This window comes from Chelonia mydas, chromosome 5 (assembly GCF_015237465.2).
Source record: "Chelonia mydas isolate rCheMyd1 chromosome 5, rCheMyd1.pri.v2, whole genome shotgun sequence".
Lineage (NCBI taxonomy): Eukaryota > Metazoa > Chordata > Testudines > Cheloniidae > Chelonia > Chelonia mydas.
The window spans coordinates 88643139-88658850 of NC_051245.2; the positions used below are offsets into that span (position 1 = coordinate 88643139).

A 15712-nucleotide genomic window follows, 5' to 3' on the forward strand; every position below is an offset into this window, starting at 1 on the left:
CTGCAAGAGGAGGTGGTGGCAGCGCGGTGATGAGAGTGATGAGGACATGGACGCAGACTTCTCTCAAAGTACGGCAATTTGGGCATACTGGTGGCAATGGGGCAGGTTTATGCCGTGGAACGCCGATTCTGGGCCTGGGAAACGAGCACAGACTGGTGGGACCGCATAATGTTGCAGGTCTGGGATAATTCCCAGTGGCTGCAAAACTTTCGCATGCATAAGGACACTTTCATGGAACTTTGTGACTTGCTTTCCCCTGCCCTGAAGCGCAAGAATACCAAGATGAGAGCAGCCCTCACAAGCGAGTGGTGATAGCCTTCTGGAAGCTTGCAACGCCAGAGAGCTACCGATCAGTCGGGAATCAACTGGGAGTGGGCAAATCTACTGTGGAAGCTGCTGTGATCCAAGTAGCCAATGCAATCACTGAGCTGCTGCTATCAAGGTAGTGACTCTGGGAAGCGTGCAGGTCATAGTGGATGGCTTTGCTGCAATGGGATTCCCTAACTGTGGTGGGGTGATAGACGGAACACATATCCCTGTCTTGGGACCGGACCACCTTGGCAGCCATTACGTAAACCGCAAGGGGTACTTTTCAATGGCGCTGCAAGCACTGGTGGATCACAAGGGATGTTTCATCGACATCAGTGTGGGATTGCCGGGAAAGGTACATGACGCTCGCATCTTAAGGAACTCTGGTCTGTTTGAACAGCTTCAGGAAGGGACTTACTTCTCAGACCAGAAAATAACTGTTGGGGATGTTGAAATGCCTATAGTTATCCTTGGGGACCCAGCCTACCCCTTAATGCCATGGCTTATGAAGCCATACACAGGCACCCTAGACAGTAATAAGGAGCTGTTCAACTACAGGCTGAGCAAGTGGAGAATGGTGGTAGAATGTGCATTTGGATGTTGAAAAGCACGCTGGTGCAGTTTACTGACTCGGTTAGACCTCAGCAAAACCAATATTCCCATTGTTGTTGCTGCTTGCTGTGTGCTTTGCAATATCTGTGAGAGTAAGGGGGAGACGTTTATGGTGGGGTGGGAGGTTGAGGCAAATCGCCTGGCCACTGATTACATGCAGCCAGACACCAGGGCGATTAGAAGAGCACAGCAGGGCGTGCTATGCATCAGAGAAGCTTTGAAAACCAGTTTCATGGTTGACCAGGCTACGGTGTGACAGTTCTGTTTGTTTCTCCTTGATGAAAACCTGCCCCCTTGGTTCACTCTACTTCCCTGTAAGCCAACCACCCTTCAATCACCGCTTGCAGAGGCAATAAAGTCACAGTTTAAAAATCATGCATTCTTTATTTATTCATCAAACAAATAAGGGGATAACTGCCGAGGTAGCCCGGGAGAGGGTTGGGGAGGAGGGAAGCACCAGGTGGGGTGGTTGATGAGGGGAGGAGGGAAAGACAAGGCCACACTGCGCTTCAAAACAGTCTTCTGTTGCTTGGGCAGTCCTCTGAGGTGGTGTGGTTGGGTGCCCGGAGTGTGCCGTCCCCGTGTTCTTGGTCATCTGGGTGAGGAGGCTTTGGAACCTGGGGAGGAGGGTGGGCGGTTACACAGGCTGCAGCAGCGATCTGTGCTCCTGCTGTCTTTTCTGCAGCTCCACCAGGCCCCAGAGCATATCAGTTTCATCCCCCCCAGTAGCCTCAGCATTGCATCCTTCTTCCTCTCATCATGCTGCTGCCACCTTTCCTCTTGCTCCTACAACCTCTCATCTTACCTGTCCCTCCTGTCCTCGCGTTCATTTTCTGTTTTCCTGGACTCTGCCATTGTTTGCCTCCACACATTCTGCTGAGCTCTTTCGGTGCGGGAGGACTGCAGGAGCTCAGAGAACATTTCATTGCGAGTGCGTGGTTTTTTGTTTTTTGTTTTTTTTCTTCCCACCTTATCTGCGCTAGCCTCTGGGATGGAGATAATAGGGGGAGCGTAGAAACATTTGCAGCTGCGGGAGGAAAAAAGGGAGAGTAGTATTTAAAAAGACACATTTTAGAAGACAATGGATAGACTCTTTCATGGTGAACCAAGCTGTTAACATTACATAGCAGATGTGCTTTCTGTACAAGGTCCATTTTGCCTCTTATATTGAGGGTCTGCCGGTTTGATGTGAGAGATCACACGCAGGGCTGGGCAACAGAAGTCGGCTTGCAGGCAGCCATGGTAAGCCGCAGTCTTTTGGCTTCTTCAGCCTCCATAATGGAATGGTTTCAAACAGCAGTGCCCTCCTTTCCCATACCAAGCACCCGTTGGGTTGGCCATTTAACCCAAAAACAGCAGCCCCTCCTTTTAATGTGCAGCACAAACCCAACTAAACCCTGCCCCCACCCCCAATCCAAGTCTCTGGGATGATCGCTTCACCCCTCCTCCCACCGCATGACTAGTATCAGGGACGATCCCTGCCAGCCAAATGCGAACAGCTCAGCATGAACGTGCCCTCCTCTCCTCCCCACCGCATGGCTAAGAGTGGGGATGATTTCTTTTCAGCCACAGGCAAACAGCCCAGCAGGAATGGCCACCCCTTAATAATGTCCCTGGAGGATTTCCGCTCCATCCCCAGACACATTAACAGACTTTTCATAGAATTATAGAATATCAGGGTTGGAAGGGACCTCAGGAGGTCATCCAGTCCAACCCCCTGCTGAAAGCAGGACCAATCCCCAACTAAATCATCCCAGCCAGGGCTTTGTCAAGCCTGATCTTAAAAATGTCTAAGGAAGGAGATTCCACCACTTCCCTAGGTAACGCATTCCAGTGTTTCACCACCCTCCTAGTGAAAAAGTTTTTCCTAATATCCAACCTAAACCTCCCCCACTGCAACTTGAGACCATTACTCCTTGTTCGGTCATCAGCTACCACTGAGAACAGTCTAGATCCATCCTCTTTGGAACCCTTTCCAGCTACGCTTTCGGATAGTTGAAAGCAGCTATCAAATCCCCCCCTCATTCCGCAAACTAAACAATCCCAGTTCCCTCAGCCTCTCCTCATAAGTCATGTGTTCCAGTCCCCTAATCATTTCTGTTGCCCTCCATTGGACTCTTTCCAATTTTTTCACATCCTTCTTGTAGTGTGGGGTCCAAAACTGGACACAGTACTCCAGATGAGGCCTCACCAATGTCGAATGGAGGGGAACGATCAAATCCCTCGATCTGCTGGCAATGCCCCTACATATACATCCCAAAATGCCATTGGCCTTCTTTTCCAGTGGCTGTACTGGCCGTGAATCCAGCCCAAGTCTTCAGGGCAAATTACTCATTAAACACACTTGCTTTTAAACCATGTATTATATTTACAAAGGTACACTCACCAGAGGTGCCTTCTCTGGCTTCATGGTCCGGGAGCCTGCCTTGGGAGGGTATTGGCTCCAGGGTGATGAATAGTTCCTGGCTGTTGGGAGAACGGTTTCTCCGCTTGCCTGTTGTGTCATCATCTTCCTCCTCCCCAAAATCCTCATCCCTGTTGCGTGAGACTCCCCACCCTCCCCCCCCCTTTCAGGTGTCCATGGACAGGTGGTGGGGTAGTGGTAGGGGCACCCCCTAGAATTGCATGCAGCTCATCATAGAACCAGCATGTCTGGGGCTCTGACCCGGAGTGGCCGTTTGCCTCTTTGGTTTTTGGTAGGCTTGCCTGAGCTCCTTAATTTTCACGCGGCACTGCTGCGGGTCCCTGTTATAGCCTCTGTCCATCATGCCCTTGGAGTTTTGTGTTTTTTTTTTTTTCTTTCTTTTTTTTTTTTCCCAAATATATTGGCATTTCCTCTTTTGGAACGGAGTTCTGATAGTACAGATTCATCTCCCCATACAGTGATCAGATCCAGTACCTCCCATTCGGTCCATGCTGGAGCTCTTTTGCGATTCTGGGACTGCATGGTCACCTCTACTGATGAGCTCGCCACACTGGCCAAACAGGAAATTAAATTTCAAAGTTCCCGGTGCTTTTCCTGTGTACCTGGCTAGTGCATCTGAGTTGAGAGCGTTGTCCAGAGCGGTCACAACGGAGCACTCTGGGATAGCTCCCGGAGGCCAATACCGTCAAATTGCATCCACGCTACCCCAAATTCGACCCAGCGATGTTGTTGATTGCAGGGCTAATCCCCTCGGGGAGGAGTACAGAAATCGATTTTAAGAGCCTTTTAAGTCGACAAAAATGGCTTTGTTGTGTGGACAGGTGCAGGGTTAAATCGATCTAACGCGGCTAAATTCGACCTAAACTCGTAGTGTAGACCAGGGCTAAGTGGGCCTTGGTCTATATCAAGACTTGTTACAATCTGGATATGGAAGATCCCCCTAGACTTATTAGGGCTCAAATGGCCTCGGTGGCCTGCTTAGTTCACTTCCCAGTATCAGCGATAGGTAGAACAGCAACATGGAGCTTGAGCCACACATTTATCATTCACTATTCCTTGATACAAGCTTCCAGGTCAAATACTAGTTTGGGTAGGGCTACCCGACAATCGTAGTTCACTTCTAAAAAACTAGGCAATTAGTAGTCATCCAGAGTGGAATCTGTGTGGAGAATCACTTGGAGTAAGACCGGATACGTAACACATAACGGGTCTTTGCAATGTGTTGTCCACGTAAACTTCTTGCTCAGATTTTTTCTAAACTACTTCCGGCAACTCAAAAGTCATAATCCTTTCCCTGAAACCTTGCTATGAAATGTGTAAAATTCCTCTTTAGAGCTAAGTGAACTATTCTTAACAAATAATGGACTCAAACAAAGTAAGTCCTATTATCTGCTTCCTAGTTATTCATTAGCAAATTTTAATTTTTATGAAGTTGCTAGATAGTCCAAACTGACTGCAGGCTTGTCTGCTCAGTGGGGTAATGCATACTATGGGACTGTGATTTCTAAAGCACACTAACGTTGCATATTAATTGCTCTGTTTAGACCACGGGTAGGCAAACTTTTTGGCCCAAGGGCCACATCTGGGTGGGGAAATTGTATGCAGGGCCATGAATGTAGGGCTGGGGCAGGAGGTTGGGGTGCAGGAGGGGGCTCAGGGCAAGGGGTTGGGATACAGGAGAGGGCTCAGGACAGGAGGTTGGGGTGCGGGGTGTGGCAGGGTGCTTGGGACGGGGTTGGGGTACTGGAGGGGGTGTGGAGTGTGGCAGGAGGCTCAAGGCAGGGGGTTAGGCGGCTCAGGGCAGAGGAGTGGGGTGCAGGAAGGGTTCGGGGTGCAGGCTCCAGTCCCGTGCCACTTACCTTGAGCAGCTCCAAGGTGGCAGCAGGGCTAAGGCAGGCTCCCTGCCTGCCCTGGGCCAATGCCACTCCTGGAAGTGGCCAGCATGTCCGGCAGTGGCTCCTGGGGGTGCGGTGGGGCGGGGCAGGCAGCTCCACCGCGCACTGCTCTCACCTGTGGGTACCATCCCCATAGCTCCCTTTGGCCGTGGTTTCCAGTTCCCAGCCAGTGGGAGCTGCAGGGGGTGGTGCCTGCAGGCGAGGGCAGTGTACAAAGCCCTCTGCCTCTCGCCCCCAGGAGCCACAGGGACGTGGTGCCGGCCACTTCCGGGAGCAGCGCCAGGGCAGGCAGGGAGCCTGCCTTAGCCCCGCTGAGCCACAAGGCTGGCAATCCTGCGGGCTGAACTGAACGCCCTCACGGGCCGGATCTGGCCCGCGGGCCGTAGTTTGCCCTCCCTTGGTTTCGACCCTGCTGCTGTGCACTGAAGGTTTGCTCACATGCCAGTTCAGGTGTGTGGACTGAGATACAAGAGGGCTGAGACTTTCTATGAAACTTTGTAGTGACAGTGGGTTAGATGTGATTTAAATCCAGGTTCTTACTGTTTTAGTGTCCATTCGTGCCACTACATTATTTTTAAATTACATTTAGTCTTTTTGACCTATGCTTCTGTCATAAATATAAAGGGAAGGGTAAACCCCTTTAAAATCCCTCCTGGCCAGAGGAAAAATCCTCTCGCCTGTAAAGGGTTAAGAAGCTAGGATAACCTCACTGGCACCTGACCAAAATGACCAATAAGGAGACAAGATACTTTCAAAAGCTGGGAGGAGGGAGAAAAACAAAGGGTTTGTGTCTGTCTGTGTGATGCTTTTGCCAGGGACAGAACAGGAATGGAGTCTTAGAATTTAATAAGTAATCTAGCTAGATATGCGTTAGATTATGATTTCTTTAAATGGCTGAGAAACTAAGCAGTGCTGAATAGAATGGATATTCCTGTCTGTGTCAAAGGTTTTGCCTAGAGGGATTCTCTGTTTTGAATCTAATTACACTGTAAGGTATTTACCATCTTGATTTTACAGAGGTGATTCTTTTTTACTTTTTACTTCTATTAAAATCCTTCTTTTCAGAAACTGAATGCTTTTTCATTGTTCTTAAGATCCAAGGGTTTGGGTCTGTGGTCACATATGCAAATTGGTGAGGATTTTTACCAAACCTTCCCCAGGAAGTGGGGTGCAAGGGTTGGGAGGATTTTGGGGGGAAAGACGTTTCCAAACAACGCTTTCCTAATAAATAAACCCAGATAAACATTTGGTGGTGGCAGTGGAAGTCCAAGGGCAAAGGGTAAAATAGTTTGCACCTTGGAAGTTTTAACGTAAGCTGGTAAAAGTAAACTTAGGAGGTTTTCATGCAGGTCCCCACATCTGTACCCTAGAGTTCAGAGTGGGGAAGGAACCTTGACCGCTTCATTTGTACTTTGCTCATCTTGAGTCATTTTTCATTTAATATGTCTCTTGGCTGTTAGTTAGAAGATGGTATGACATTCATTCTTTATAATGGACTCTGTAGGTTAGACTTCTATAAAAAGTAAAATGAATATAGTGTGCTCACATGAGACTTTATTCAGATGTGATCCACTGCTCATTAACTGTACAAACAGAATTCTATGACCTTAAGATAAAAATCTAATGCATTTTTCTTAAAGGTATGCAGCCCCTCATGTATTCTGTTCAGGAGGCGTTAAATTCCAGGCCATGGTGGACTCGTGTTGGGACAGATATTTGTTACTACAAGTAAGTATGCCAACAAAAAATGGAGGTAAGCAAATCTGTGTTACGTTGAAGATTAGAACAAAATCTAATTTACATGAATAGAACAAGCACATCCATGAAATTTATTGTGGTAATTTACTTGTAATATTTCTATTGCAAAGCAGTTGTGTGGTGGTGGGTTTGTTTGGTTTTTTTTATTTTTTTTTTTTTTTTTGAAGTTTTAGATGTTGACAAATGAATTTAGAAAATAAATTAAGTATTTTGTTAATGCTGTGTTGATAAAACTTTCTGGGAAAATTGTATTAATTCAATAACTTGTGTATATAAATATTTAAGCATATTTTTATTAAGAACTTAACCTTAATACCTTTAATACTTTGCATGTGGTATTGTTGACTTTCTCTTTGGGATCCTGTGATGGAACCTCTTTCTAGGTATCACTCCTTTTTTTTTTTTTTTTTTTTTTTTTATTGGCGAGATCTTTAGAAGGTAAAACAGGAAAACTGCATATCTTCACAAATGGCCCTGTCGTGGGAGGAGCTGTAGGGTCCCCACTTGTCATCCATTCTGTTCAATGGCTGTCTGTTTTGGTTCCCCCTTCCACCCCCACCCCATTAAAATTTCCCACCATTTCTACTCCAGTGTGCGCTACCAGTAGTAGCAGCAGTGTACACAACAGCATACAAGTGTAACCATAGTGTGATCTCTCACTTCTCAGAGCCAGAGGGTTTTCATTATAGGTTCAGAAATGATAACATCTGATGGAGGAAAAATATCTACAAATCTCTAACACTTTTTTTATGTTGGTTTCACTTCACTTTTAGGAATCACTTTGCTAGAAGTTCAATTGCTGCTGGTGGTCAGAAAGGAAAATCCTATTACACAATTACATTCACCGTGAACTTCCCACACAAGGATGATGTCTGCTACTTTGCTTACCACTATCCATACACGTATTCAACTTTAAGGGTGAGCGAATCCTTGAACTGGATTACTTGGATGTCCATTTATATTACTGTATCTCTTTCCATGAGAAAACACTGCTTGCTTCTAAATATTAGTTCATAGATATGAAAGCATATATGTTGAAAAGTAATAAAACACTCTCATCAAAAGTTCAAATAAGAAAGGAATCCGTATGTTACAATATATGTAATTGGTTTGCTTGTTCTTTAGAACAAAAACTTCAAGAAATTTGACATGACCTTCATTTTCCCTATACAGTATGTCCGATGATTATAGGAATTACAGCTATATCAGTAATTGACTTAGATGTTCCCTTCTCTCCCCTTCCTTCCCCCAAAAGGCATTGAAAACACTGACAGCAGGAGAGTATGGATAAAAGTTGACAGCTGGCTATAACTCCTGTAAAGTTGCCTAGAATGACGTTGTTTACCATGATGTAGATCTATCTCCTATTGAAGTCTATTGGGAGTTTTTTCATGGACTTCAGGGGGAATTTGATGAGGCATACATGGCTAAGATGATAGAACTAGACTAATTTGACACTGTCTATCATATCTTATCTGTCTACTTACACCTTGCTCATTATTGATGTATCTGAACTACTAAGGTTAAGATTACGAAGTATTAAAAAGGAGACGTTTTCAGGATAATGAATTGAGTGAAACTGGGGTGTTGTGAGGCTTTGTTAATGTTTGTAAAGCAAAGTGAGATACTTAACTAGAATTTGCGGCATTGGTTATATTAACAAAAGCAGATCTGGGACTCAACATATAGAATAGATCAATATTGAATGAGGCTGATCATTTGGGCCCATTCACAAACCAAGTGGCTGCTCCTTGAGGGAGTATCATCTGGTAGAAAACAGAATAAATGGGTGGCGCATAGAAGCAGAAAGTGCTCCAAAAAACATTTAAGAAAGACTCAAAATACTCTATACAAAAGAAAACATTATTCAGGTGTAGATGTAGTGGAAACTTAAAAGGTATTTCATGGCCAAAGTAGTGATGGGAGAATTATCTTCTATACCTGGAACAATAAAAATAAAATACTTAAATAAATCTTTATTTGTCATATACAAAATTGCAAAGGACTTAAGTACCTTTTCATCATTTTGGGGATGAAGATGCATCTTCAGAAATTGGAATCCATGCACAACCCTCAGCAGATCTATTTTCGACAAGATATGCTGTGTGAGACCCTGTCTGGAAACAGCTGCCCTTTAGTCACTATCACAGCCATGCCAGAGTCGAATTACTATGAACATATCTGTCAGTTCAGTAAGTATAAATTCTCTCTGATCCACTTAAAATTATGTAATATTAGCTCCTTCTAAAAATGTTAATGCTTCATTTGTCTGGAATTCTGTAAAAATAGCAAAACTCAGTTATATTCATGAAATTGCCAGGGGTTGGTCTGCTCACATTTAAAACAAACAAAACAACTCCACCTGATTCTTGAATAGTTAAAGATAAATTTTGGACCTGCATGTTTTCTAAACACGATTTTTTTTTCCAAAAAAAAAAGTACTGTTAACTGCCAAACAAGATTTATTCTTATGCTAAATTTTTAAAATGTTATTTCAAGACAGTCCCTAATTCCTCATTCTTTAGCGTTCTTCATGATCTCATAGCAATTCTTTTTAGTGCAAAAAATGTATTTTCCATGGAGCCCATTTCATAAATATCACATAAGGACGTGTGACGGTACCACCATGTGGTCTCCAAAACACCCCATTTTTTTCTGAATTTCTCCTAATCTTATGAAGAGAGGAATTTAAATTAGATCACATAAGTTACCAATCATCAATTCTTTTAACAGATGGTGCTTATGTAGTTGTTTTTTCATGTTGCATTAAACTTAAAATCCATTGAGGCACTTGTGTAACAATCAATATTTATGCTAAAATCCTGTCATACTTCATCCCAAATTGATGCAAATGCATTTTGAAAAACACTGTACATCACCATCCACCACCTCGAGCTAGTTATTGTTTTCAAACTGTTATTTTAATTTACTTGTATTACATCTTGCAATTTTTGTGAATGCTTCTTTTAGGGAATCGTCCTTACATTTTCTTATCTGCTCGTGTACATCCTGGAGAGACTAATGCAAGCTGGGTTATGAAGGGAACGTTGGAATATCTTATGAGTAACAACCCCACTGCCCAGAGTTTACGAGAATCGTATATTTTTAAAATTGTCCCTATGCTCAACCCAGATGGTGTCATCAATGGAAAGTAAGTTAAACTGTGCTCACAGAAGTACAATTAATAAAAGTTCTTTCTATATCTTGTAATAAAAACAACGTCTAAGTCTTGAAAATAAAAATGCAGTAGTTTTCCAGAATTAACATACAATCAGTATTCATACTTGATTTTTCATATTTGGATTTTTAGTCCTTTTTTGAGTGGTTTGCTAATTAACAAAACTACTATATACAAATCTTACTGACAAAATATTTTCCTGATTTTCTTCAGTCAAACAATGGGTAGCAGGGTTAAAACAAATAAAAGGAGGTTCTTCACTCCGCGCACAGTCAAACTGTGGAACTCCTTGCCTGAGGAGGTTGTGAAGGGCTAGTACTATAACAGGGTTTAAAAGAGAACTGGATAAATTCATGGAGGTTAAGTCATGGGTAAGGAATGGTGTCCCTAGCCTTTGTTTGTCAGAGGGTGGCGATGGATGGCAGGAGAGAGATCACTAGATCATTACCTGTTAGGTTCACTCCCTCTGGGGCACCTGTCAGTAGACAGGATACTGGGCTGGACGGACCTTTGGTCTGACCCAGTATGGCCATTCTTAGGTTCTTAACATATGTACTAGTAATTTTAAGAGCCTGCATGATCCAGACTATGAAGAACTTACTTTTAAATGTAGAGTCTTTTTATATGCTGTCTGTGACTATGATTTGAGATGGCACTTTTGTCTAAGAATTAACTGTGGCTTTAAGTCACAGCCCTGGGTACAAGTAGTAACATGGAATTTAATAGGGAGGCTTATGCCAGTGAGAGTGGAAAAGGAAGCGCAGCGTACATAGTGATGGGGCCATAGCCTCATCCATCAAGGTCATGTGTACCAGGTATGCCACAAACTCATTGGAATGTTAGAACGCTACTGCAGCACAGATGTCGGAATGGAGAGCTAGCAGTGAAGTAATTCAACTATGACCCAAATATGTAGCCTAGGTTAAGGTTTATATACTGTAATGAATCCAGATTTCTCACAAAGCTGTCTTCTAGTATTTTTTTTATTGGTGAAGAATCAGTAGTGTAAATGTATTCCTATACAAGAACGTAATGCTATCTCTGTGTTGATTTCTCTGAATTTTACTATTAAAATATTGTTTGTTTTTGTAAATTGCATTTATAAAAATAGGTTTCAGAGTAGCAGCCGTGTTTAGTCTGTATCAGCAAAAAGAACAGGAGTACTTGTGGCACCTTATAAAAATAAGTACCTTCCATAGAACTTGCTTTTGCAATATGGTTTTCCAGAACACATTTTATCATAGTTTTTACATATCCCCATATACACCTCACAAATATCTCTTGGTAGAACAATAGATTGGATGTGCTGTTTATCTGCCCTATATTCTCAATTTCTTAAAGTCCCCAGATTTCTGGCTTAAAGAACACCAAATTGACACAATTTTATATATTGCTATTAACTAAGCCTACTAACTAAAATGTGTTATACAAAGATATTACAAATTAAAAATAAAAAGGTCAAAATCCAACACATTTTACACATTCTCATTGAAAAATTAATAATCCTTACATCTAATGCAAGAAAAGGTGATGATTTATAATCTGTCTCAGCTAGAAGGGTGTTATAGAAGTCAATTCATATTCAAACACCTTGTCAAAAAAAGAACTAAAGCAGGGGAAAAACAATTCCCAATTTAATTCACTAAGGCTTAACCACAAGGTTCCACACTGCCATTCTTTAATATTAGTGTCGCCACCCAATTCCCAAAAGGATGGTCACAGATGTTTCAATATCATTTTATTAAGGAATTCTAGGAGAAGCTCAACTTACTACATTCGGCTACTAAGAATTTAGGTGGAAATAGTTTTCTGAGGTTAAATCTATAATTACTCTTTAGTTAGTAAACATGACAGCAGGTGTGACTACTTGCTCAGAAAGTTTCTTAAAGGTGCTGACATGTGGAACATAAATAGCCCCTGTGGGCTTCACGGCTGCTCGGTTGTCCCTTCGGCCGAACTTACTCACAGACACTCCAGCAATCACTCACTGGTTTAAAAACTCCTGCTAATGCATGAATGCCAAGGATGTCTCTCTGTAGATTGAAAACCAAAAATCTAAAATAAAACACTTAAAATGGCTGTATGAACTTGTTAAACTTACAATACTACTTAAGTCTTTCTGAAACATTGCTTGCTGTAGACACTGATCTTCCTGGTTTCTGCTAGTCTTCTACTAGCTAGTTGGTCTCCTGAATGCTACCAGCCTTGCCTGTGACGGGCCTTGTATGTTGGCTGATGGGTTCCATATCCCTGTCAATTGTCAGTCAAAGCAGGGGTGGAGAAAAAAGCCTTGTTTTAAGTTCTGTGGATTCTGGAGTTGTGATGGTGTATACAGGGTACATGAGTTATCTTTGAAGCTACTATTTTAAAGGTTCACAGTCATGCTTTCTTCTTGCTGAGCTGAATACGATTCCATTGAAGTTACCAGCCTTCCCATCCAGTTAGGTTTGATTTGATAATCTTCATGGATATCGGGATCTTTCCACAAATTAGCAAATAGTATGAAGAATTCTAGAAAAATTCAACAGACTCAGCAAATCTATCACTGAATGTTGCTGACAGTTGACTGTCTATTTAGCAGTTCCAAAATGTCAAATTGAGTAGACAAATTATGGTCACAAGATCATGAACTAGGCAAAAAGGTTGAACAACAAAATCATTGACCATCTTACAAAAATTTAAATTTAAAAGGCTATTTTTTTTTTTAAATTAGAATTTATAAATTTGGAACTGAATCTGTTGGCTTATCACACGCATTCAAACATCCAGTTTTCACAACAGATAAATTTACTTCCTCTAATCTCAGAGCAAGTAAGTAGGCAAGTATCTTTAAATAAAAATTTACTTCCCTTTAATTTTAGCTGATCCAAGTAAAATATATTTGTAACCATTAAATTAACTCTTCTGCAAGAATAAAAAATGTTCTTAATACAAACTTGAATTTAAATCTCACTTGACCACAGAAATTGAGTAATTGTGACACAGGCAAAACTTAAATTAGTGAGGGTAACTTTTAAAATAAAGGTGAGGTTATATTGTGAGACATACATTTCTTTATAAATTTGTCTTTCATAGCCATCGCTGTTCTTTAAGTGGGGAGGATTTGAACAGACAGTGGCAAAACCCAAACCCAGACCTTCATCCCACAATTTACCATGCCAAGGGCTTACTACAATATTTGGCTGCTATAAAACATTTGCCTCTGGTGAGTATGTGTGTTTGCCCAAAATAGGCATTTCAGAATCATTTTAGCTTTTTGTATAGATACTGTCTTCTTCTCTCTAAGAGAAAATACATGTATAGGCCCTGGCAACTGCTTCACATGTTTACAAATGAGACTTGGAGGGTTCATCAGAAATTTCTGGAACTATTTCCAGTTGTATTGAACAAGAGTAATGACTGTGGTTAATGCTACAAAAATATTTAATTATAACTCCCCAGTTTTGATTAATTCTTGAGCCTTTCAATACTGTGTATCTAGCATTTGTTTCCAGGCGTTGTTGAGTTAGAGGGTAGAAAAAAGCCTCATGCTCTGAACATCAGAGGGTGGGGTGGGTTTGTTTGGTTTTTAAGGCAGCTGTAGTAACGAAAACAGTTGAATTCACAAAGTTTTACATGTGCTACATTGCTAGGTTTGAAATTTTCTTTGGAAATGGTTTAGTTGGAGTTTATAAAACAGCAATTTGGAACATATGCAATATGCCTAAACTTCACATTGGTACTTATATTGTACAGTATATGTGCATAACTACATAAGTTCCCAATCCTGCCAAAATGTGTGCATATACATAATATTGTACTGGTGAGTCATCACTTTGAAACCAATGAGATGTCATTGCAGAATCAGGACCCAAGGGTCAAATCATGGTGTCCCTATAGGGTTTAATGTGGAAGGGAGAGATGGGATTCTCCCAGCCATTTTCGGTCTTCCTCTTTCCACTCTTCCCCTTAGGTTTCAGAGCAGCAGTCGTGTTAGTCTGTATCCGCAAAAAGAAAAGGAGTACTTGTGGCACCTTAGAGACTAACAAATTTATTTGAGCATAAGCTTTCGTGAGCTACAGCTCACTTCATCTTCTCCTTAGGAAGTCCAGAAGAGAGGAGCTCTAATCCTTATAGGAGGCACATGAGTGTAGAGCTCTTCCCTCAGTCCATGCACATTTTCAATTTACTTTTCAGTATGCAGTTAAGTTAGCTATTCATATATGTGTAACAAAATCTTCCTTTAGTTGTGTGATTTGAGTTCAGGAAAAATGTTCAGTCCATCAAAAATCTAGTGTGCATGCAGCTTTGAAAGGCTCATAACTCCATTTAACCATCTTATTTTTAATAGAACACTCAAAGGTACTTCTATAGCAGGATTCTTTTTATGCCAATTTTTTTTAACCCCAGCCATTACAGCTGTAGATAAAGTTTAAAAAATGTTAAATAGGGCTGAAGAGTAGTTTCTTTCGCTCTCCTCCTAGTCAAAAATGACTGCACAGATTGAGTAAAATATTAAAAAATAAGAAAAGCTTTGGCAAAGACCAGTTTCTGTCTGACAGATGAGTTTTTCAGGAAATTATGAGCGAATGAGAACAGGAGTTTGAACAACTTAACTCTAGTGGTTGTTGCTATTGCTTCTGCTGTGATAAAAATGTTAAGTCATGCACTCTGAATTTGCTGGAAAAAAAAACCCTATGCTTTCTTAATAAACAGGTTGATTGTATAATGTGCCTTTCATTTGCTAATGCTGTTTTTTTAGTATATGTAAACGAATGCAATTAGGATGAGAAGTGAGGGAAATATATGATGCTGAGGCCTGTTTTAAAACATTGCTTTAATTTCTCCAATTTTTGTAGGTTTACTGTGATTATCATGGTCATTCTCGTAAAAAGAATGTATTCATGTATGGCTGCAGCATCAAAGAGACAGTGTGGCACACTAATGTTAGCGCTGCCTCTTGTGACCTGATTGAGGACCTTGGTTATAGGGTGAGTAAAAGTTAAACCTTCAAGTAAGTTGTGAAAGTATAATTATATCTTGCTTTCCTCATGTTGTTACTTTCCACCCCCCCAAATAAGAACAATGTTAATCTGGTCTAAAATGGAAAAGGTGTTTATGTACTTATGCTTTGTCAGAGTATTCATCCACAATAATAGGTGGCGTTTGCTTGTCCCTAGGCTATGCCATTCTCTAGGTACAGGAGATGGTGTGGGGCATCTGCAACATACAACAATTTATGCTTTGGGATTCATGCAGTAAGACACATGCAGGCGCACAGATAGGTGTTACTGATTAATATAATTTACTCATAAATCATGGATCTAAACTGCAAGTAAAGTTTGATTGCTTTTACTTTTCTCTCTCTGTAAAGCGGCATGGGCAACTTTGTTTCCTTGTTTATGCTGTTCTCAAGCCTGAGCGACTGTGTCATTGTATAGAGTTTGATTACAGTCTCCCTGTACAATTTGCATGCATGGTATAAAAACAATTCCCTGACTTCCATAATATGTAGCAGATTATTTTTTCAGACATTTTTTCAAATAACTTCCACAA

General features: G+C 41.6%; 1 protein-coding gene across 16 annotated transcripts in view; it reads left to right on the plus strand.

Moving 5' to 3' along the window:
* The window catches only part of AGTPBP1 (ATP/GTP binding carboxypeptidase 1), a 167029-nt gene that overhangs the window by 105651 nt on the left and 45666 nt on the right, over positions 1 to 15712 (plus strand). For 14 of the 16 annotated variants that reach the window (XR_005225729.2, XM_037901764.2, XM_043547337.1 and 11 more), the window contains 6 exons: positions 6882 to 6969; positions 7773 to 7917; positions 9038 to 9191; positions 9970 to 10150; positions 13253 to 13382; positions 15016 to 15147. Coding sequence is in view for 15 of the 16 variants with exons in the window: in XM_037901764.2 (XP_037757692.1) it covers positions 6882 to 6969; positions 7773 to 7917; positions 9038 to 9191; positions 9970 to 10150; positions 13253 to 13382; positions 15016 to 15147 (830 nt within the window). In the remaining variant the exon portion in view is untranslated. The remainder of the gene's footprint in view (positions 1 to 6881; positions 6970 to 7772; positions 7918 to 9037; positions 9192 to 9969; positions 10151 to 13252; positions 13383 to 15015; positions 15148 to 15712) is intronic. The other 2 variants (XM_043547339.1, XM_043547338.1) reach the window with 1 other exon arrangement.